Source organism: Canis lupus, chromosome 23 (genome assembly GCF_048164855.1).
Source record: "Canis lupus baileyi chromosome 23, mCanLup2.hap1, whole genome shotgun sequence".
Classification (NCBI taxonomy): domain Eukaryota; kingdom Metazoa; phylum Chordata; class Mammalia; order Carnivora; family Canidae; genus Canis; species Canis lupus.
This window is the reverse complement of record NC_132860.1, coordinates 2,146,713-2,171,460: the sequence shown is the minus strand read 5'-3', so window position 1 is coordinate 2,171,460 and position 24,748 is coordinate 2,146,713. Positions and strand designations below refer to the sequence as shown.

At 35.2% G+C, this 24,748-nt stretch overlaps 1 protein-coding gene across 9 annotated transcripts in view; it reads left to right on the top strand.

Moving 5' to 3' along the window:
- METTL15 (methyltransferase 15, mitochondrial 12S rRNA N4-cytidine) overlaps positions 1-24,748 on the top strand; it is a 314,558-nt gene that overhangs the window by 76,809 nt on the left and 213,001 nt on the right. For 8 of the 9 annotated variants that reach the window (XR_012015421.1, XR_012015422.1, XR_012015424.1 and 5 more), the window contains exon 3: positions 1,403-1,539. The exons of the other annotated variant lie outside the window; for it this stretch is intronic. Coding sequence is in view for 5 of the 8 variants with exons in the window: in XM_072793724.1 (XP_072649825.1) it covers positions 1,403-1,539 (137 nt within the window). In the remaining 3 variants the exon portion in view is untranslated. The remainder of the gene's footprint in view (positions 1-1,402; positions 1,540-24,748) is intronic. 9 annotated transcript variants of the gene reach the window in all.

Below are 24,748 nucleotides of genomic sequence, written 5' to 3'. Positions count from 1 at the left end.
CCTTTTCATTTTTGATCTGAAGATTTCCTCCATATTATTTTTCAAGTAACAGGCTAATGTTTTTGAGGACTTGATCAGAGAATGGGACTTAGCATGGTAGCTGGTAGCAAAAAAATCAAAGCATATTGTGTCTTGTTTCTGACCACTCTCCTCAAAATAAATTGTAGCCTTCAGGGCAGGGAAATGTTCAAATCCATTACAGGATATCCCCTTCTTGTGCAATGTACACATTAACTTTAGAAAAGTTGTATGTTTAAATATTTTTAAAACTTTATAGCGTATGTGGTTTTTCATAGTATTCCTTATGATTGGAATGATTATTTTTATTTTCATAATACCAGTAAAGCTTCTTGAAAGGACACATCAGACTACACTTCGAGTGTCTTGACTTTCAAGTCAACCACAATCAATGAACTTATTCAAAAAAAAAAATGAACTTATTCACAAGTATGTTTCTAATGGTCCAGGTCTGGTTTCTTGCCCAACTGAGACCTATTTTCTTAAAAATGTGGCCCAGAAAAATAGCCAAGAAGTTTATTCAAAACCAATTAACTTTACCGTTTTTCTAAAATGATCTAGACATGAAATATAGGTGCCCCTGTACATAATAACCTGTTGGCCTGGTGAAATGATTCCTGGAAGATCTTATACTCTCAAAAGTGCCTTAGTTTATAGGAGCAATTAATATGTCACTTTACCAGTTAGATAGGTATTGATGGTATCTTCTTTCTTCTGACTTTCTTTTTGTTGTCAGAGCCTGGGGAAATCTAAAGACACTGGAATTTTAAGTGTCTTTCCCAAAGATATATAGCTACCTCATGACAAAGCTAGAATTTATCCTCGTTGGTTTGACTTAAGCCTTGAGCCTGTTCCAGTTTAGATTTTTAAAAATTTGTCCTGTGACTATTGTTAGGTATATTCATTCTTTTCCCTCCACCTCACTCCCTCTCTCATTCTTTCTTTGCATTCTTGAATATCTTCCTGTGTAATATAAAGCATTTAGAAAAATTGAGGTAAAGTGAGCCATACTAATTGTAAGCTATTTCCAAATAATGAGAAATTGTTGGAAATACTACTATCAGCCAGGTGCTGGAAAGCATTAAAAAGCTAGGAGCATAATGCTGTGGCCGCTTTGACCTTTGGAGGAAATGTAAATGTGTCTTGAATTGACCAGCCTGTGCCAGAGATGATCATTTTCTGATACCTTGACCATTTCTTCCAGACTTGTCACTCATAATTGATCCAGATCTCATGTATTACAAATTGAACTCTAGGCAAAACAGTTTTAATTGTTTTTCCACTTGCTATCAGCTCTGAAAATCGTTATGTGCTTTTAGAAATTAATGTAGCTAGCAATGAGTATTCATGTTAGGTAGTAATTTTCTCTTTCTGTGTTGGCTAGATTTTTCTAGATATGACATTTGGATCAGGAGGACACACGAGAGCCATTCTACAGAAGGAGTCAGATATTACTCTGTATGCCTTAGACAGAGACCCAACAGCATATGCAATAGCTGAACAGCTTTCAGAATTGTATCCGTAAGTAATACTCTTGTATGATTATTGAATTTTGGTGCTGAGTTATATAGAGCTTGGTTCACTACCTTGGAATTTATTCTGTCTTGTATATTGTTATACTTCACTCTGCTACATATTTTCTCCCTTTTTCCCCTGAAAGAATTAATGTAAATACTATTTATAGTACCACTTTAATGATATTACTGCCTTTATCCTTTCTGAATTCATTAAAATAAATACAAAAGTGACTTATGGCTAAAATTTAAAGATGGATTTAAATCTATCCATGAGTAATATTTTGACAATAGTTTAAGAAATATTTTTTAAAAAAATTTACGAGTTACAGTTTCTAAGAATTTACTGAAATAAATAAGGATGTGAGAATTCTGCAGAATTCCTTTAGAGAAAATTTTGGATAGTAAGTTATGCTCTGTTGTTTAAAAGTTATCAGTCTGAAAAAGGAAAATATCTGGGAGTTAAATTGTCTACAAATACGTAAAAAGCTATTTTCAGGAATAAGGAGTTCTCTCATGCTTTAGAGACTGAAATCAAGAAAATAGATGAGAATTTTAGAGGCAGATTTTGATTTGATATGGACCACAGTTTTTTGCTAGTTGTAACTGTCCAATAATGAAAAGGTATGTTAGATGAAGTAACAAAAATATGACTATGGAAAAGTTTAATCACAAACTAAGGATAGAAAGTTGAATTCCTAATCTAGAACAATATTTCTCAACCTCTCAAGTCCTGAACTCTACAAATCTATCAGTGTGATTAATTTTCACAATAAAAATGTAAATAAATATATCTAGATTTTTGTTTACGACATTAGAGGGTTTAATGGGAGTGCCTGAAATCCATTTGACCCCAGATTATTTTTTTCTAAGAAAAATATGAGGATATGGTTTAGTGATAGTTTTTTGTTTTTGTTTTTGTTTTTTTTTTTAACATGTCTCTATCATTCTGCAGTGTAACTTAGATGCATCTTCTTTAAGAAGCTCTTGTACTACTAGGGTATTCATGTTTGTGAAACATCTTAGTAGTTCACTTGATTATGACCTAAGCAATCATAGAATAAACATAGGTCTCCATTATATTTCACTATCATAGAAAACTGGATTTTCTTAGATATTATTTCTAAAGGCGATGAGTTCCAGTTCAGTTTTTCCAACGTCTCTTATTCCTCAAATAGTCTCCTTTTCTCAGAAGGATCTTAAAATTTTATCAATTTTCTTGGGTGTAATTTGTTATCTATCAGGAATCTTGAGACTATATTCTCTCTCCAGTTTACAGTTGTAGAAACGATTAGCTTAGACAGGTTAAGTGGTTTGCTTAAAGGCACATATGACTAGAGACAAAGCTGGAGTATGTATCCTGCCGATCTCCTAATAATCGTATCTTCTTATTAAAGTATAGGTGACAGACAGTTTTAGAATAGGCTTAGGTGTACACAACATTTATACACCATTACTCAGTGCTTACAAAGGTACGTATAGTCATCATCTATCACAACACAGCATTATTACAATATTATCGACTCCATTCCCTATGCTGTACTTTTCATCTCTATCATTTATTTATTTATAACTGAGAGTTGGTACTTCTTAGTCCCCTTTACCTATCTCACCCATCCTCCCACCCACCTCTCCTCTGGCAACCATTAGTTTGTTTTCTGTTTTTAAGGGTCTGTTTTTCATTTGTTCATTTTTTTTTTTTTTTACTTTTTTGATTCTTCACATAAATGAAATCATATGATGTTTGTCTTTATCTGTCTCACTTATTTCACTTGGCATTAATACCCTCTACTTCTATCCATGTTGTCACAAACGGCAAGATTTCATTATTTTCTATGGCTTTGTAATATTCTAGCATACATATGTTTTTATTCATCTGTAAGTGGACACTTGGGTTGCTTCCATATCTTTGCTATTGTAAATAATAATGCAGTAAACACAGAGGTGTATATGCACCTCTAATTTCTTTTGAAATTAGTTTCCATTTTCTCTGAGTAAATACTTAGCAGTGGAATTACTAGGTTGCATGATATTTCTATTTTTAATTTTTTGAGGAACTCCATACTGTTTTCCACAGTGGTTGCACCAATTTACATTCCCACCAACAGAACAGGAGCATTTCCTTTTCTCCACATCCTCCCCAAATTGTCTTTTTTTTTTTTTTTAAGATTTTATTTATTTATTCATGAGACACACACACACACACACACATATAGAGAGGCAGAGACACAGGCAGAGGGAGAAGCAGGCTCCATGCTGGGAGCCCCATGCAGGACTCAATCCTGGGTCTCCGGGATCATGCCCTGGGCTGAAGGCAGGCGCTAAACTGTTGAGCCCCCCGGGGATCCCCAACTTGTTATTTTGATGCTTGTCATTTTGATGCTAGCCATTCTAATTGGTGTGAGATGGTATATCATTATGGTTTTGATTTTCATTTCTCTGATGATTAGTGATGTTGAACATTTTTTCATGTGTCTGTTAGACCCCTGTATGTCTTCTGTAGAAAAATCTATTCAGATCCTCTGCCTATTCTTAAATTGGATTGTTTTTCTAGTGTTGAGTTTTACAAGTTCTTTATATATTTCAAACATTAATCCTTTATTGGACATATCATTTGCAAATATCTTCTCTCATTCAGAAGGTTGCCTTTTTCTTTTATTGATGATTTCCTTTGCTGGCAAAAGCTTTTAATTCCCCTCTCTTTGATGTAATCCCTGTAGTTTATTTTTGCTTTTGTTTACCTTGCCTGTAGAGACATATCCATAGTAAATATGTTGCTAAAGTGAATGTCCAAGAGATTCCTGCTTTTGTTTTCTTTTAGGAGTTTTATGGCTTTTAGGTCTCACATTTAGGTCTTTAATCCACTTTGAATTTATTTTTGTGTGTAGTGGTCCAGTTTCATTCTTTGGCACATAGCTGTCCAGTTTCCCCATACCATTTATTGAAAAGACTGTCATTTCCTCATGGTGTATTTATTACCGCCTTTGTGATAGATAGTTGACCATATAATCATGGATTTATTTCTGGGGTCTCTATTCTGTCCCAGTGAGCTATGTGTCCATTTTTGTTCCAGTACCATACTGTTTTTGTTACTATATCTTTGTAGTATATCTTGAAATCCAGTGTTATGATTCCTTTGGCTTTGTTCTTCTTTTTCAAGCCGAATAACCTCATTTTATTAAGTTTTATACTATCTTGACTCCAATCTTATTGAGGCTTTTTTAGTTCATTGATAAGATAATTCTTTGCCAAGTGTAATAAATTAGTTAAGGAATAATAGAATAAATCAAAATAAGGCGGGAAGAAGGAATTAACACAGATAAAAACCAGAATCAAAGAAACTGAAATGAACAAAGAAGAAAGAAATACTAAGTGATCATTCTTTGAAAATAGCAAAATTCCTTTACAGCCTGATTATTAAGGAAAAAAACAAGTGATCAAAAACATACGATTAAATTTGAAGAGGACACCAACCATATATACAAGATAAGTTAATCATAAGATAATATAACCATAACCATACAACCATAATTATAGCAAGTGTAACCTTAATGAAATGAATAATGTCCTAGCAAATATAAATTATTAAAATTGACTGAATAATTATAAAACTTTAATAGGTTGTTACCATAAAAGACATAAGAAAAGTAACTAGAGTAAATAGAATAATGCACCATGACTAGACTTGCAATTGTTACCTAGCTCTTAAAAAAAGAGAAAAGAGCATTCATTGCTTTTTATACTATTCTTGATCATGGTAAATATGTAAAGCCCTTTCAGTTCATTTTATATTGAATCCAGCATAGTTTTAATACTTAATCCTGCTAGAAGTAATAAAAAAGAAAAAAGAGAAAAAGTCTAATCTCACTGAAGAATATAAATTCAAAATTCAAAAGGAAATACTAACATATCTAATTCATATGTCATTACATTAAATTAAAAGAATAATACCTACGGCCTAATTAAAAGAATACCTAATAATACCTAAAGAATACAGAGATGGCTCCAGGTTAGACAGCCAATCAATGGCAGATTGATATGCATGATTATAATCAGTTAGCTATTCTTATTAAAATCTCTATGTTGGGCAGCCCAGGTGGCTCAGCGGTTTAGCGCCTGCCTTCAGCCCAGGGCGTGATCCTGGAGACCCAGGATCAAGTCCCACATCGGGCTCCCTGCATGGAGCCTGCTTCTCCCTCTGCCTGTGTCTCTGCCCCTCTCTCTCTCTCTCTCTCTCTCTCTCTCTCTGGGTCTCTCATAAATAAATGGATAAAATCTTTAAAAATAAATAAATAAAATCTCTATGTTAAACAGGAATATAAATAAACTACTTAAATGTAAAATATCCTATTACTGAAGGACAAACAGCAATTATTTTCCCAAAAGGTGAAATACTATAACAATTTAAGTCAAAATCGGGGTGTAAATCTGGATTAATTTCTATTAATATTCCAGTCAGTAGTTTTGGGACTTCTGGCATAAAAAGTTAGAAAGTAAAGGTTAAAATACTATTCTATAATGATTTAACCAAAAGACTTGTAAAATTAATAAGATGATATAATAAGACGGTTAGATAAAAATTTTAAAATATACTCACCAGTAAATACTTGGAAAGGGAAATAGGAAAAAAAAATCCATTCTCAAAAAAAAAGTACCTAAAACTATATAGAATATTTAGTAATAAATTTAAGAAAGGCATAGTTCCAAATTAAAAAATAACTTTATGATTTTATTAAAGGATATACAAGATCAAACAACAGAAAACACATTTGTTTTGGTGTAGTATGAATTAATATTTAAAAAGTTCAGTTCTCCAAATTTAATATACTTCCAGGAATTATCTTAATTGATTTAACTTTAACTGATGTATACTTGTTTTTTCAATTTATACAATATTGTTAAGTATGTATGGCTAGGAATGTGACAAGATGTCTTTGGGGAAATAAGTGAGGGGAAACTTGCTTTACCAGATGTCAGATCATATTATAAAATCACTGTAATGAAATCAGTATAATATTGGCACAAGAAAAGGTCAATAGATTAGCAGAAGACAGAATCCAGATATAGATCCAACAATATAATAGGTATATACTACCCTGTAAAATAATTTAATAGAAGACGAAGATAGTTCAATTCTTTGAGAAAATAATGCCTTACTAAATAAATGGTGTTGGTACAATGCTCATTGAACTTAACATAAAATGAGCCCCTCCTGTTTTGAGTCAGATTCAAAAACAACTTCCAGATAGGGTAAATATGTATGATAAATTGAAAGTGAATATTCTATAAGAAAATTGAAGAGAGGGACACCTGAGGGGGCTCAGCGGTTGAGTGTCTGCCTTTGGCCCAGGGCATGATCCCAGGATCTGGGATCGGTCCCACATCGGGCTCCTTGCAGGGAGGCTGCTTCTCCCTCTGCCTCTCTCTGTGTCTCCCACGAATAACTAATAAAATCTTTAAAAAAAAATTGAAGAGATTGTTTAGACAATCTCAGGGTAAGAACGTTTATTAAGATTACAAATCATAAATCTATAAAATTAAATATTAGAAATATCTAATATTTTATACAGTTTTAAAGATATATGGCTAAAATAATATGGTATATTTTCCCGAACAGTTATTTTGGGAAAGGAAATGTTAGTAATATAGAGACTAGGAACAGGATTGACATTCTAGGGAAGGAAAATATGTTTTTCCTCTACCCTCTTAAATTCAGAGCTGGAGCAGATTAACAAGAGAAAGTGCATACACCTTTAAGTTTCATGTGACATAGGAGCCTCCATAAGGATGTGAAGACCCTTAGACATGGTTACACCTGATTATTTCTCTATTAGGTTTGATGAAGAGTAGAGAATTATGGAAAAATATGATAGCACAAAGGTTATGAGCTAAGTGTAGTAAATGGGGAAACTTAGCAAGCCACATCCATTCAGATTCTTCTTGTCCCTTCATCTTGAGAGATAACAAGGCTTCTTTCCTCTGCATATGGGGAGGGCATCTCTCACCTGAGGGTCTCATGACCCGCTTCAGGAGAAGGTCAGCAAGTCCTTCCTTTTTGTGCTGTTTCTCAAATTCCTTCGGTGCTATATTTTGAGGTAGCATGACCAGAACCCCATCGATATTTATCATGTAGGAAGAGTTTTTCCAAAACTGATGAGACAACAAAATCTAATTTGGAAAATGAGCAAAAAAAAAAAGTATGGGAGGATAATTTATAGAAGATTAAGGTATGAAAGGATGTTCAACATCAGTAGCAGTGATGAGGGAAGTGAAATGAAAATAGTAATGGTTAATACTTTATACTTATCAGACTAGAAAGAATAGTTTTGAAAATGAGGATATGGGGAAAAGACTATTCCTCCATTTCTTGTGGACACCTTTTGATATTAAAAAATACATAACATCTCATTTAAGTAAAAGAATCAATATCTAACAATGCATATCTTAGTTATCATAGACTTTGTGCATGCAGTGTTTGTATATATAATCATGGAGAAGTTGAGAAAGAAGGAATTGTAGAGAGAGGTATGGAGAAAGGGAAAACTGGTTACAAAAGAGAACCCCAGAGATTGCACGATCACATTTCTGCATAATATGGAAAGTAGAAAGTGCCAAGCAATGCTATATATTATTTATAAATACCTATATATGTAGTTGCAGTACAGGAATACCCATGAGAGAGAAAAACACAAAATTGCCTAGGGATTATTTCTGGGGATAATGGATGGGTGGATGGATGGATGGATGGATGGTTGGAAGAATTGAGCATATTAGATGATTATCTTCTTAACAATACATGTGTAGTTACAATTGATAGTAAGGTGAACAAAAAAAAGGAAACATTTTGTCATTTCAGTATATCTTTTGAGGAAATGTACTAATTTCTTTCTTTCATTTATTTATTTTGCTGTTGTCAAAGAGGAGCTTATGCTTCTCCATAAAAATCCCATGTTCTTGACTCTGTCAAAACGAAACCAAAAATAGAAACTAACATTTTCAAGGAAAACTAAGAAATTCGTGGGAAGGCTGAATTTTAGGCTAACCCATTTTAGGTCTTTCAAAAAAGATGGCATGTCAGATCACCTGTTTTGTTTTGTTTTGTTAAAGATTTTATTTATTTTATTTATGAGAGACACACAGCGAGAGAGAGAGAGAGAGAGAGAGAGAGAGAGAGAGGCAAAGACACAGGCAGAGGGAGGAGCAGGCCCCACGCAGGGAGCCCGATGTGGGACTCAATCCCAGGTCTCCAGGATCACACCGTGGGCTGAAGGTGGCGCTAACCTTGGAGCCACCCAGGCTGCCCTCACCTGTTGTTTGAAAACTGAAACTTTTCCCCATTGCCTCTGAAGACTATAAGAGAGAAAACACATTTAAATTGGAACAGTGGGGCCTTTGCCAGAGTGGAAGATGGATGTTAGAAGACAATTTTTTTAAACATTTTCAGGAATAAAATGTGCTCCGTATACTGAGTTTGGAGAATATTGACATACATAAAGAAAAAATAAAAATCATAATTGATTCTCTCATTTGACTGTGATTTTAAGATTATAAAAAAAATTTAAAAAACTTGTTATTTTCAAGTTTATAAAAGCAGAGAGCTCATTGGTATAAATTTATAATATACAGAAAAATATAAAGAAAAAAATTGATGTAACTTATTATTCCATCACCTTCATCAGTAGTAATGATTTTGTGTATTTCATTCCATTTTTTTAATTATCAATATTTCATTATATTATACATACTATTTCTTGATTTTACTTTCTTGGGTATTTTTGCTTTTTATACTTCTAAAGTGTTAGAATATATTGGCCAAGTTTATACATTTTGATCGTGTTAAATATATAATTAATTAATTTAGAAAGAATTGACGTATTTATTCTATATCCCAATCCAGGAGCATTATATGCTTTCCATTTATTACAGAATTTTGTGCTTCTCATTAATATTTACTCTTTTTTAAAAAAGATTTATTTACTTAGAGAGAGAGAGAGCATGGGCACATGTGTGAGCTGCAGGTGGACAGAGTGGGGGAGAATGAATCCCTAAGCAGACTCTCTGCTGAGCGTGGAGCCCAATCTGGACTCCAGGACTATGAGATCATGACCTGAGCTGAAATCAAGAGTTGGACACTTACCCGACTGAGACACCCAGGCATCCCTTAATATATTTTCTTGATTAACATGATAAAATACAGAAAAGTCTGAGAAGAAAATTAAAATAACTCTCAATCCCACTACCAGTGTTACCAGTTTGGTATATTTCTTTCCTTCTAATCATTTTGGTTATATGTTTATGCATTCAACATGCATACATATATATTTTATAAAATTTGATTATATTTATACATTATCAGATTATCATATATTATACATTATACATGCAGATTATTATATATCATTACATGTATTTTATTATCGCATTCATATTTCATTACATTATCTTAAAGAATAATTTTTTTGAGGGGCATCTGGGCGGCTCAGTCATTTAAGCATCTGCCTTTGAATCAGGTCATGATCCCAGGGTCCTGGGATGGAGCCCCAAGCCAGGATCCCTGCTCAGCGAGGAGTCTGCTTCTCCCTCTCCTTCTGCCTCTCCCCCTGCTTGTGCTTGCTCTCCTTCTCTCACTCTGTCAAATAAATAAATAAATCTTAAAAAAATAACAATTCGGTTGGTTGTAAAGTATTTCCTTCACATAATTATTACTTAATTTATAAGAATTCTAACTCTACTGTAGTCTTATCCATGTCCATTTTACTGCTATTTTAAATCTTTCTATGCTATATTATTTTAGATGCCTTCCTATAAACAACAAATACCAGATGTATTTTGTGTAAACAAATCTGAGTATGTTTTCTGTAAAAGGATAATTAATTCAGGATATGCTTGCATTCTTTCTATGTCATCTTGTTTTCGTTTTTGTGTTTTATTGAAATTTTCTTTGGCTTTTAAAATTTATTTTGTCCCCGAATATTTAGTTTGCCTTCTCTATACCAATTTTGATGACATACCTTTTCTTTTTTATTTACTACTAGCTGATGTTAGTTTTTTTTTTTTTTTAAGATCTTATTTATTTGAGAGACAGAGAGAGAGAGTGAGCATGAGTGTAAGAGTGGCAAAGAGTGGGGTGAAGGGTGAGGGGACAGACTCCTGCTGAGCAGGACCCTGAGATTATGACCAGAGCCGAAGGCAGATGCTTAACCAACTGAGCCACCCAGGCGCCCCTGATGTTAGTGATCAAACATATTTAAACAATTTTTTAAATAAATAGAGACAAAGCTGGGACATGTATCCTGCCCATCACCTAATAATCGTATGTTTTTATTGAAGTATAGGTGACATGCAGTGTTAGGATAGGCTTAAGTGTACACCCCATTGCTTGTCCTTTAAACTGTTACCTTGGATTTATTCATTAATATCAACTATTATGATAATTATTAGTTAGCATTTGCATTGCTTGGCATCATATCTAAAATAATTATTTATACTTCAATCCACTTAATTCATTTCAGTGCACTTCACTGGTCTTTTTTTTTTAAGATTTATTTGAGAGAGAGAGAGAGCACATGTACATGTTTGTACATGCAAGTGCGGGGAGAGGTGGAGGGAAAAACTGTGCAGGCAAACTCCTGTTGAGTGCACAGCCCCAGGTTGGGCTTGATCTCAGGACCCATGAGATCAGGACCTGAGCCAAAACCAAGAGCCTGGCACTTAATCGACTGAACCATGCAGGCGCCCCACTACTAGGCTTTTCATACTACAGTTCCTATTTTGAATTCTCATGTGGGCTTCTATCTCAGTCAAGCGATTACATCTTTAAGTAGTTTTGCTAGAAATATGAAAAGGGGAAACACTTCTGCCTTTGTCTACAGAGACTGTGTCATTCATGGTAATAACTTGATTTAGTAACACATTTTGGGTATTTTATGGATATTACTCTTTCTCTGCTGACATGTAGTGTTGAGGAGAAGTCTGAGGTCAACTCAGGTTCTTTTTTCCCCTCTAAGTTAATGTTTCTCATTCTCCCCCCCGGACTGGATGCTTACTAGATATACTTTTGGACTGTTTTTGATATTCATAAAATTCATTAAGAAATATCACTGATTAGTCTGTTTTGGTTAATTTCCCATGTTCTCTGTGAACAGTTTTGACCTATGGATGAAGTTTTTTCTCTGCTAAGGACTTATTGTGTTACTTAGCTCCCCACTCTTTTTCCCCACTTTCTAACCTTTGAATGCTTTTTATTTGTTGATTGGAGTTGTATTATCTGTCTACATGACTTTTATGACTTTTCAGTGTTTTCTGCTACTTTTCCTTTTCCTTGCTATTCTAGGAAATCTATGTTACAGATTTGGGTTTCTACAGTGTTGATTGTGATTTTTATTGACTCTTATTGAAGTTTTAATTCAGGTATTGGAAATTATCTTTCCCTGTAACCACATCTAATTTGTTTACCTGATCTTTTCTGCCAATTCCTTTTGATTTCCTCTTGTTTTGTTGTCTCATTTTTATGTTTTATTTAGTAGCCAGCAGACCTTTCTTGAAACTCATAGAATTCCAATTCTGCTTTTTTTGTACCAGATCTTTTTCAAAACTATGCTTTGCTCTGTATCTTGAGTAGAAAATTTTCATTCTTTTTCTCTTCCAGGATCTTCTCATAAGCTCCATCTTGGTCATGTATTTGCATATGTAACTTTTACTGTTTACATAGGGCTTTTTTTTTTTTACCTGCTTATTGTTCAGTTATGTGGGGTTAGAATTTTCACTTTAGATTTCAAGCTAGAAAATTACTTGAGGTACACAGTCCCACTGCAAACATTTGAACATTTTGGAATCCTTTCCTAGGATCTGCTAATAGGAAGAGAATTCTCTTTTCTTATTCTTGCTGGAAAACGCAGTTCATAAAAGCTACTGCTCCCATAATCTATTACTTTTGTGGGTTTCCCAGGCTTACCATTCTAGAGAGATTTTTCATATCCAGGGTACTTTTTGACAGGACCTATCCATTTTTGCCCTTGGTGTTTTACGTTATATGAGTTGTTAATCCCTAAAAAAATGTAGTAATAAAGGTGTTTGTGCCTGGACATGGGGAAGTGGCAGGGCAAAATGACCGAGTTGCTTCAGAGTATTCCTGTCTATACAGTTTAAATAATCCCTTCAGGGGCTTTTGTGTGTGTGTGTGTGTGTGTGTGTGTGTTTCCAAGGCAATGAGTATGAATGGAACATTATTAACCTTTTAACTGTCTCTGCTACCTTGAATCAGGCTATCTCTAGTCTTACCTTTAGTAAGAAGATATATTTTTCCTGTACTCTGCTACAGTTTTGAGAGTTATTGATACTATTTGAACTTCTGTTGTTTTGTTTGCTTTTAGAGAAGATTAAATAGGTATCAATAGCTGACCTTCATATTTTTAATTAAAGTTTGTTCCATGGTCATTAAAATGGTCAGTTACAGGGGCACTTTGGAGACTCAGTTGGTTAAGTGTCCAACTCTCTTGGTTTCAGCTCAGGTCATGATCTCATGGTCATGGGATCGAGCCCCATGTAGGGCTTGGTTCTCAACATGCATCTGCTTAAGATTCCCTTTCTCCTTCTCCCTCTGCCCCTTCCCTTGTCCTGCCCTTTTCCTTGCCCATGTTCTCCATTTCTTTAAAATAAATAGATAAGTAAAATCTTTTAAAAAATTGGATAGTTATATTTACTTGTATGACATGATCTAGTCTAAATTACCCATATGATCTCTTCTAAGTTGTATAGTTTATTCTCTGGCATTGAAGTTTACCATTTATTTTTTTCTCTTTTTACACCATCATTTCTTATTTTTGGTTAAATTCACATAGGAAGCCAGGGCAAAGGCAAATCTAGACCTCATAGCATCAGGCTTGCTACTTGTGTTCTTTCTACCACTCCATAATATTTTTGTTTATTTTTACATTTTTTTATTTAAATTCAATTTGCCACCATAGAGTATAACATCCAGTGTTCATCCCATCAAGTGTACCCCTCAGTGCCCATAGTCCAGTCACCCCATTGCCCACCCAACACCCCTTCCACAACCCTTTGCTTGTTTCCCAGAGTTAGGGGTCTTTCATGGTTTGTCTCCCCCTCCAATTTTTCCCCATTCAGTTTCCCTCCTTTCCCTTATAATCCCTTTCACTATTTCTTATATTCCACATATGAGTTGAAACCATATGATGATTGTCTTTCTCCATTTGACTTACTTCACTCAGCATAATACCCTCCAGTTCCATTCACGTCGAAGCAAATGGTGGGTATTTGTCATTTCTAATGGCTGAGTAATATCCCATTGTATACATAGACCACATCTTCTTTATCCATTCATCTTTCAATGGACACTGAGGCTCCCTCCACAGTCTGGCTATTGTGGCCATTGCTGCTAGAAACATCGGGGTGCAGGTGTCCCGGCGTTTCATTGCATCTGAATCTTTGGGGTAAATCCCCAACAGTGCAATTGCTGGGTCGTAGGGCAGGTCTATTTTTAACTCTTTGAGGAACCTCCACACAGGTTTCCAGAGTGGCTGCACCAGTTCACATTCCCACCAACAGTGCAGGAGGGTTCCCTTTTCTCCGCATCCTCTCCAACATTTGTGGTTTCCTGCCTTGTTAATTTGCCCCATTCTCACTGGTGTGAGGTGGTATCTCATTGTGGTTTTGATTTGTATTTCCCTGATGGCAGTGATGCGGAGCATGTTCTCATGTGCTTGTTGGCCATATCTAGGTCTTCCTCCGTGAGATTTCTGTTCATGTCTTTTGCCCATTTCATGATTGGATTGTTTGTTTCTTTGCTGTTGAATTGAATAAGTTCTTTAAAGATATGTCATTTATCTGATATGTCATTTGCAAATATCTTCTCCCATTCTGTAGGTTGTCTTTTGGTTTTGTTGACTGTTTCTTTTGCTGTATAGAAGCTTTTTATTTTAAGTCCCAATAGTTCATTTTTGCTTTTGTTTCCCTTGCCTTCATAGAAGTATCTTGCAAGAAGTTGCTGTGGCCAAGTTCAAAAGTGATGTTGCCTGTGTTCTCCTTTAGGATTTTGATGGATTTTTGTCTCACATTTAGATCTTTCATCCATTTTGAGTATATCTTTGTGTCTGGTGTAAGAGAATGGTCTAGTTTCATTCTTCTGCACATGGCTGTCCAATTTTCCCATACCACTCCATAATATTATACTAGAAGCAATTTAGTCTTATTCTGTAGCAGAGCCAGTACTCATACCCAGGCATTTTGTTTCCAGGGTCAGTGTAAAAATGATGCAAAGGAATACACTATCTTAAACAGCCCTATCTACCTAAAATTTAGACTGCCAAGATATGAGACACAGCTGTTATTAATCTTACAAACCATAGGAGGTCAGTTCTGCTATGCACCATCAAAGTGAAAGAATTTTTATAAATATAAACAAGCATTAAAAAAGCAACTTGGAAAAATTAACTAGACCAGTTTGAATTGTTGTTGATGGTCTGTCACCTTTTCACTATGTTTGGCAGTATAATCATTACTAAAATGAGATCTTATATTTTGCCCCACTGAATACTATTAAATACGACCTTTACGCAAGGAATATCTTCCTTACAGGATGAAAATATTTGGGGAGATGAAAGTATGTGATATTCTGGTATACTAAACGTTTAGTTCCAAGGCTTGAGAAAACATGTACAAAGTAGTTTTTAGGCAGTCTGGCTGTTCTGGTGGTTCCAGGGGGATGAGGACACAGTCCATGCCTTCACAGGGCTCATAATGTAAATGGAAAATTGATAAGACCAGATAATTCCACCGTTATTTTATTGCAGTTGTGATCATGGCTAAGAATGAGTATAGTATGTTCTAGGAGCAGTATGTTCCAGTCTAGTCTGTAATATCTAGAAACCTACCTGAGTATGTGAATTTAAGACAAGACCTGAAGGATAAGTGACTGTTAGCCAGGTAAAGAGGAAGGGGTTAATTAGCAAGAGTGAGCATAGAGAGAACAGAATATTCAATGGTATTTAGCAGAAAAGAGAATGTAAATGAAGGGACTATAAAATGAGCAGTGTGAAAGAATGGATGGGAGAGAAGTGGAATGGATAGACAAGTAAACTAGAGCCAGATCATACAACGCCTTGTTAAGGATTTTGGACTTCAAGAGCAATGAGAAGGTACCAATGTGCTGAAACAGGAAACTGACATGATCATATGTGCATTTTTAACAGATTATTCTGCCTGAAGAATATGGGTAGTAAGAGGGTAAAATCAGAAAAGATTTAGTGAGAACAGTTAAAAGGCTAGGAATTTCCACTCTGTGTGAAAGCTGGTGGTGGATGGGTCTTGAAGATTTCCTTTTTCTGATCTTCCTATTAGAAATTTTACTTTGCTCTGATGGTTCATGGCCTCCCCTTTAATGGGATTCTAAGAAATTAAAAGAATTCATTTCAAGGTAAACTTATATTGCATGTTTATAGGTGACATTTAAGTTAATATTGTGATATTAAATTTTAAAAAGAGCCTTCAAGAATTCCCACTCATCTGACTCAGCCGATGTAGGGTAGGAGACAAGGAATGAGTTAATTCAATCCTACCATGTCCCAAGTCCTACATAGTATTTGCATTCTTACCAAAGACTTTGAATAATTGCCTTTCCTCCAGAATTTGTCCCACCTCTTATTTTTCCTCTCCTGAGGAACAGCACCACCTGGGAAACATACATTTTTATTGGGTGAATGAACCCAGGCACTAGTCTTACTTAACCATTACGTTTTCCTTACCCCTTGTGTGTAATCATGTAATCAGCAGTAAGGGTTTTTAGTTCTACATCAAGACTTGGCAACTTTAATAGATGACCTCTCTTTTCCTGCTTCACCATAGAGCTCTGAAACACGCACAGACTGCTGCTTTTTCTGAATTCCAGCTCTGCCCTAAAACCTTGGGTACATTACTTAACCTTCTTTTCAGCTTTAAGATTACAATAATAATAGTACCTACCTCTTAGGAATGTAGTGAGGGTTGGACTTAAAACACTGTTTAGTATATCCTTTCAGTGAGTCATGAAGTCTTTTTTTGGGTCTTGACCAGCATTTTGTGGAATGGAATGGAATGGAAAAGAATAGGAAATATAGTATATCACATGAAATTAAATATAAGTATTGTTTCCAATGAAATATGTCTGTGTATGCAGAGATACATATGTGTGGCATATTTATATATATACACATAGATATATATATTGTATGTTTTTATTTTTAAAATTTTATTTTAATTCCATTTCCTTAACAATGTAATATTAGTTTCAGGTGTACATGATAGTGATTCAACAATTCCACATATGACAAGTGTACTCCATAATCCCGTGACCTATTTAATTATATATTGTATTTTTGTATATGACATTGCAGTGAAACTGTGTTTTTGAGTACGTATCTTGATCGAAATTTTTTTAAAACTACTTTCCTATATGACTACATTCCACATATTCACATTGTATACTAAATGTTCACGGAAGACAGAAACCCCAATGTATGCCCATAGCCCTAGAATCTGGCTGTGTGCTTGAAATACATAATATGGAAGCTAACAAGTATTTGTTTATGGCTCACACAAAACGAAACCACTGGTGTGGAGGGCAGTTATACCTTCTAGTATCCTGTTGCCTGGAAAGCCCAATTTGCCTAGAGAATTAGAAGCCCCTGAAAACTGCCATCTCTTACCTGTACTTTGCCTGTCTTGCCATGAATGAGATACAATGTAAGATATTAGACACTGACTATGAAGAAAGGACACATGATTAGGAGTGGAATAGTGTTTCAAAGTAAGAGATAAAGCATTTTTTCTATACTCAAAACATTTATAAAGCATGACAGAGGCTTAACTCTTCTTCTGACTTGGGACTATAATAGTACACTGAAGAAGGGATGATGAACAGGCTGCGAAAGGTACCTTATTCTAAGTTGACTAGATGAGTTGCTTTTTCTCAGTTTTTTAAGTCAACTCTTAATCATCTGAATTCCTGTCAGGTGTACTGGATAATCTCCATTTGTCCCTAGACTTTCCCTCCACCTTGTCCACACTGAATCCCAGAAGATAACCTTTATTGCTTTACCAATGGGCTTCCTTGTCTTCTGGCTTCTGGTTGAGCTCAGCAAATGGGAGGCAGCGGCAGGAAATGAGAGGATGGAGGAGAATGAGGTCATATTGTGCGTCACCAGTGGTCACACTCCTCTTCAGAGACCATTGTTCACGGGCCTCCTACCAGACGCAGCTCTGGCTCTTCAGGATTTCACTTGTTACTCATTGTCCTTGCCTTTTCGCTTCTTAGCTTGGGGTGCTTCCCATATCCCCTTGACTCTCCTTAACCTAGTCATACTTTTGTAAATAGTCTCTTCATTAATATTTTTCTGGGCATCCCTGCTTGGATGTGCTATGTTTTTCTTATCAGAAACTGCAGATTCGCAAGGTCTGTGATCCTTCTTTATCTCTGGATCCTCCTCTGGTCTCATGTGGATCTGACTTATAACAAATGTCTGTCTCCACTGGTGGAGAAGCAGTCTAGATTTTGGAATCAATCAGTATTGGTTTGGAGTCTTCTGCTTTTTTAGCTGTGGGACTTTAGATAGGTGACCTAAACATTCTGAGTTTTTATCCTCATCTCTAAAATGAGGTACTATTAATACCTCATGAAGTGAGGATTAAATAAAATTATGCAATTAAATTGTTTAGCTTAAGATTGTTTAATAAATGTTAACTATGGTCATTTTGCTCTAACTATTAAATAAGATAATATATAATTATACTAATTATTTTTGCCCGTATAGAGTATGGGAAGTTTCTTTGGCATATACTAAGATGATGACTGTCTTTTATTTCCGGTCTTTACTTATTTGGTTCCTTAACATGCACAATTCAGAGCTGGTCTAAGATTTCAGGTGTGGGACACTGTGTCCAGCTTTCCTCACCTTGTGGTATTATTACAGATTCACTATCAGTGTAAATACGGAAGCCTATGTATGTCCCAGTTCCAAACACAGCTCCACTGAGCTATGTCATTGTCTACCTTTTTACCTCCAGCCCCCCAGACTTACTTTTTATTGATTGTGATTTCTCCATCAGTTCTTGGCTTCAGGCTAAAATAACTAACATTCTACAATTGCCGTCTTCCAATAAGAAGACCTTTTCTTTGAGCCTCCTGTTCTTTGGCTCTCTCCTTCTATATTCATATGCTACTGCCTTCCCTCAAGCTACTTTTTCCTCATTAAAGAAGGTTAAGGTTTTCCAACGTGTAATTTTTAATCTCTTCTTGTTCTAAAACCTGAAGATTCTGAAAGATTGATTCCTGAGTTGTCTTTATCACCTTTAGATTTAAGTTCTTATTTTTTATTATTTAGCTTATTATGGGCACGGAGAGGCAGAGTCTGCAAGTGTTTATTTCAAATAAAATCTTTGTTTCTTGTTTTCTGACATTACAAACCTAACTCTAGGTCTGCATAATTAACACCTCTACAGACCCATTCCCAAGTGCTGTGATAGATTAATTTCTTCACTTAGAATATTTGATTTAAAGGTTTACAAAACTGATTCATGGAAGTCAACATGTATATTTGAAATGCAAATTGTATTTCATATTATGATAACCATGAGAAAATGAATTACCTCTTCACAAACTTAAGATAATCCATTTTTATTGTCTACGTCATTTGAACATATCCATATGGTACTAGGATGAGAATAGCAGCTTGTTCAGCACAAGAATGACTATACCTAGAAAGACTTCATTTATTTTATCTTGGGTAAACAATACATATTTAGAGACATATTTTATTACATATGAGAAAATTTTAGTAAAACCCTTTATATTTGGGCTTCTGGGATATTAAAAGAATGAAAACAATAATTGTATTTTCTCTAACATCATAAACTAATTAAATCAAAATAAGTTTGCTATAATTACATGTATAATCCTCCTGTTCTCTACACCCCCACTTTTGTCTGATATTTAAAGTAAAACTGAGACAAACAGCTGCTAGATTGGATTATCTACTTTAGTATTTTATTCTTGTTTCCTGAGAGAATACAATCTAAATTTAATACACAATTCAACATTCATTTTAGTGCCTGCCGTGTATAGGGAAATAGGCTTGGCATGGGGAACGCTCAGAAGCCCCAGTATAAGGTCTCTGTACCACAAGAGGGTTCATTATTTAATACACAGACAGGTGAACCAATATGAGATCAGGTAGGTAAATCTCTTGGGAGGGAAAATACCAAATGTAGTCTAAACCCAAACATATTATTTTTGGAATATCTATTCTTATTTGTTATTCACTTAACGTACTTTAAGAAACTATTTTGGGGAAGATATTAAACTATATTCTGGGAATACAGCTGGATAAAAAGAGCAGTATAATACCTTCCTACCTTATCAAGAATGACAGATATAAAACAGATGTTTACAATAGACAGCAATGAGTTTCAAGACTCAGAAGTATTAGATATTACAGAAATAAACTTTTTTTTAAAAAAAGATTTATTTATTTGTAATGTAGAGAGAGTGCATGTGCTCAGGGAGAGGGGCAAAGGGAAGAGAGAGAGAGGGAGAGAATCTCAAGTAGACTCCCTGCTAAGTGGGGCTCAGTCTCCCCACCCTGAGATCATGATCTGAGTTGAAACCAAGAGTTGGGTTCTGAACCAACTGAGCCACCCAGGTGCCCCAGAAATAAGCTTTCCGATCATAGAAGAACTGATTCTATGTTACTTAAGTAAAATATCATTACTGCAAATATTTATGAAAAGGAGTAGAACATATTATATAACATGTTATGGAGATTTTATAGGGACAAGTAAAATGTTTATATTAACAAGATCAAGTTAATGAGCTATTCAAGTTAATACTTATATACAGCAGGCTTTATTCCATGGTAAAAATTGTATTTTTCAATGAATGAACCATAGTTTTCCAGATAAAGTTAAACTTCTTGGCTAACCACAGGGAATTGTTGAGGATTTGGCCTCTGTCGTTTCTGTCTTTTCAGGTCATGATCTCAGGGTTCTGGGATGGAGCCCTGTGTCAGGCTCCCCACTCAGTGGGCAGCCTGCTTCTCCCTCTTCCTCTGCCACTTCTCCTGCTTGTACTCTCTCTCTCTCTCTCTGTCAAATAAATGAATAAAATCTTTAAAAAAAAATGAAGGAAGGAAAAAGGGCAAATATACATGCCATTAAATAACCATGTAATAATTGAAGATACCAGGATACACAGAATAATTTAGAAAATACTTTTTATATTAACATCCTTACTTATTTTGTATCTTGAAGAATTATTTTCATATAAGCAGATATATTAAAAGGAACATATTGTGTGCAATGTGTAGGCTCAGTGTAGGATTTTCTGCCTTAAAACTTTGCAATGATATTGGTTAATTGCTAGATTTCAGGCATCTTTCTAACCTTTTTAGTGGGTGTGAAAGGGTTTATTTGTAAGAGATATTGCGACTGACAGAATTTTATCTTTTTCCCCTGGAATCTCAACAGCAATTCCCATGTTAGAGGCATCCCCAGAAAGCTAGTCAAAGGATTTCCACCTACACTCTGAATATCTAACAGGGCTTGACCCATTTTTTTCTGTTATTAAGGTAGCAGCATACACATCATGGGGAAAAATAGAATGAGGGCTAGACTAAGCTTGGAATCTCAAAAAATTATCTACCTATATGCAAGAAATTGAAGTGGAAACCAAAATTACTCTATTTCTTATTATACCCCCAATAAAAATCTAAATTTCTCACTTCAAGGAATCACATCTGGTCTTATGAGTGTGGTTCTATTTTTAGTGTCTTAAAATTTATGTATCATCAAATGCAATGAATGTGAAGAATAGTTCTTTGCATCTGATTTTAGGATGCAAAGTATGTTTTTACAAGCCCCTTATTGAGGTATGAGTGACACACACAAAGCTGTATATATTTAGTGTATATAACTTGCTGAATTTGGAGATAAATATATGTCTCTGAAACCATCACTACAGTCTATGCCATAAACACATCCATTACTTCCAATAACTTCTCTTACCCTCTTTCTCATTAGTTTTTGTGTGTGATAAGAAGACTTAATGTAAGATTTCCTCCCTTGGCAGATTTTAAAGTAATCAATACAGTATTGTTAGCTTTGGGCTCTATGCTTTACAGTAGGTCTCTTAGACTTACGGATCTCGTGTGGCTGCAACTTGGTACCTTTTGACTAACACCGCCTCCTCTCCTCCTCCCTCCAGGACCTGGCAACCACCATGTTGTTCTCTGCTTCTGAGCTTGACTGTCATGATCCGTACACAAGACATTTGCCTTACTGGTTAAATAGTAGAGATAGTAGTAAGGAATTGAAGACCAAGACTTTGGATAGTAATACTCGTAGAATTCTTTAAAATCAAACAAAATAATTATTGTATAAAGAATAAGAAAAGTATTTTAAACATAATTTTGCTCACATAAATGATCACATCTGGTATTAAATTTCTTTATCCATCTGAAGCTTAAAACTCTTTTTTTTTTTTTCTGTGACTTCCAAATACTCATATATAGACTGTGGCAGATTTTTTTTTTTTTTAACCTAAAGAATAAAGGTGTCTTTGGAATACAAGACTATCTTCAGTTTTCTCCTCTCATTAACTGTCTGACTTGGGGCAAGTTCCTCCATATGTTGGTTACCTCATCTTCCTGCTGAGTGTGGTGTTATAGGCTCCAAGAAAATAACATGTAGTTATTTAAATAAATGTTAGTTGTTGTTACTATAGCAGTTGTTTCTTATGCTGTTGTTAATTTTTAGTCAGTCACCCAGCTAACATCCAGGTACAAATATTTAAGTGGTATATTCACTTTTCGTTTTCAGTTATTCCATCATCTGTCTGTATTCATTGTTTTGAATTCCTCCTTCCATTCTTTCTTGGATTCACCCCAGAAATCCAAGCTCTGCCCCACCTCCCAGCTCCACCGGAACCCCACCCTGTCAAAGATACCAGTGATACATTGCCAAGTTCAGCACGCCATTCTCAATTCTTCATGTTACTTGAACCAGCAGCATCATATAATTGACCATGTCCCTCTTCTTTAACTATTTTATTTGAGTTTCTGGTTTTCCTCCTTCCCAAGTTCATTCTCATCTTCCCCACATATGTATGCTTTTCTGGAGCTCATTCTACAGGCCTCTTTTCCGTGGACAATCATTCCTTCAGTAATCTTACTGGTATCAGAGCTTTAAAAACTATCTTCCTATTGATGACTCTCATGTTTTTATCCCTAGACTTATCCAACCAGTTGCTTGGTAAACATTTTCACCTGGCTGTCTAATAGAAATCTCAGATCTAACAAAGCACTTGATCTTGCCTCTTAAAACTTGCTTTGCCCTGAATCCAACCATCCATTAAGAGCAATTCTATTCTTTTTATTTGCTCAGGCAAAATAAAATAAAAAATCTTTAATTAAAAAAAGAATATTGTCTTTTTCATATGCCAGTAAATTCTCTCTGGAAATTCTGTTAGCTGCCCCTTCAAAATATACACAAAATGTGACCGCTGTAAACCACCTTAGTGATACTACCGTGCTTCAAGCCAACCTCATTTCCTACTTGGGTTTTTGCCTCCCAACTGATCTCCCTGCTTCTGCAGTTATATTTTTATAGTCTATTCTTAGCCACAGAACAAATCACTCTAATTTTTAAAAACAAATTAGACAATGTCACTACTCTGCTCTGTGCCCACCTCCATTTTGCTTCGTTCTAGCATCTCCAGCCTTCCAGCTTCCTTCCTAATCTTTGAAGATTACAAGCACACTGGAACAACAAAGAGATATGGATTAAATGATACCTGGGTAAAAAATTGAATAATGGGGGCACCTGGCTCAGTGGTTGAGCATCTGCCTTTGGCTCAGGGCCTGACCCCGGGGTCCTGGGATCAAGTCCCGCATCGGGCTCCCTACATGGAGCCTGCTTCTCCCTCTGCCTGTGTCTCTGCCTCTCTCTCTGCATCTCTCATGAATAAATAAAATCTTTTTTAAAAAAAGAAAAAGAAATTGAATAATGGAAAACTCTTTTAATCTGCTGGTGTATTCCAAATTTGAAAAAAAAAAAAGCCAAATGGAATTATTTACGAAAATGATTGTCAGAAAATGAAAGATGTATTTTTAAAGAGCTTATCAGGTTTCTCAAAAATAGTAAAATACTCTGGAAACATTTTCTTGAAATACTGTTTTACTCTAGCAACACAGTCATTTGTTCATTTATTTAACATATATTTCATATATTTTTTTGAATACTGACAATGTGCCAGGCACTTTTCTCTGTGGTTTGGGTTATATCAGTGAACAAATTAGACAAGTACTGCACCCATAGGAGTTAATTCTAGCATAGGAGAACTCATAAGAATGTAATAACTAAACTGTCTAGTATGTGAGAAAATGCTACATGCTATGGAAAACCCCTGGAACGGAGCAAAGGGCATTGAGACTGAGGGAGAGGGGAGTATAGAAAAACCTAGTTGCAGTTTTCGGTAGGGTAAACAGGATCTCATTAAGGATGGGCATTTGAGCAAAGATTCAGAGGAGTTGAGAAATTAGCATGGGATGGATCTATAAGGATGAGCATTGAGGCAGAGTAGCCGCCACCATAGGGTGAAGGCCTAAGAGTTATACCACCCATACCCAGCGTGTTCAAGGAAAGGAAAGAAAGTCCATGTGAGGAGTGGATAATGATCAGGTAAGATATTAAGAGGAAGAGATGATGTCAGAAAGCTAATGGGTGGGAGGGAGAGAGGGGTTGGTGCTCAGATGACAGATCCTGCAGAGCTTTGTAGGCCATTGAAAGAACTTTGGCTTTTATTCTGAGTCAAATGAGAAGTCATCACAGATTTTTGAGCATAGGAATGAATGACACTAAAAGCACAACTATGGTTGCTATGTTGAGAGTACTCTCAAGGAACCAAGGGCAGAGCAAGGAAGCTAGAAAAAGAGGGGCTATTAAAATAATATCAATGAAACTCTTTAAAATTTTAATCTTGATTAGAATTGTTAGAATGTCAGAACTAGATATTTTATAAAAGATCTATATGTATGTTGACGTGTTATTAGCATGCACTTGTCAGTTCTAAATATTCATGTAAAATTCTTGTTACTATACTTAGATTTATTGATTTCCTCTCATGCATCATCTCTACTCTGGAGTTTGAGCAACTCAAAGACAGAAATGAT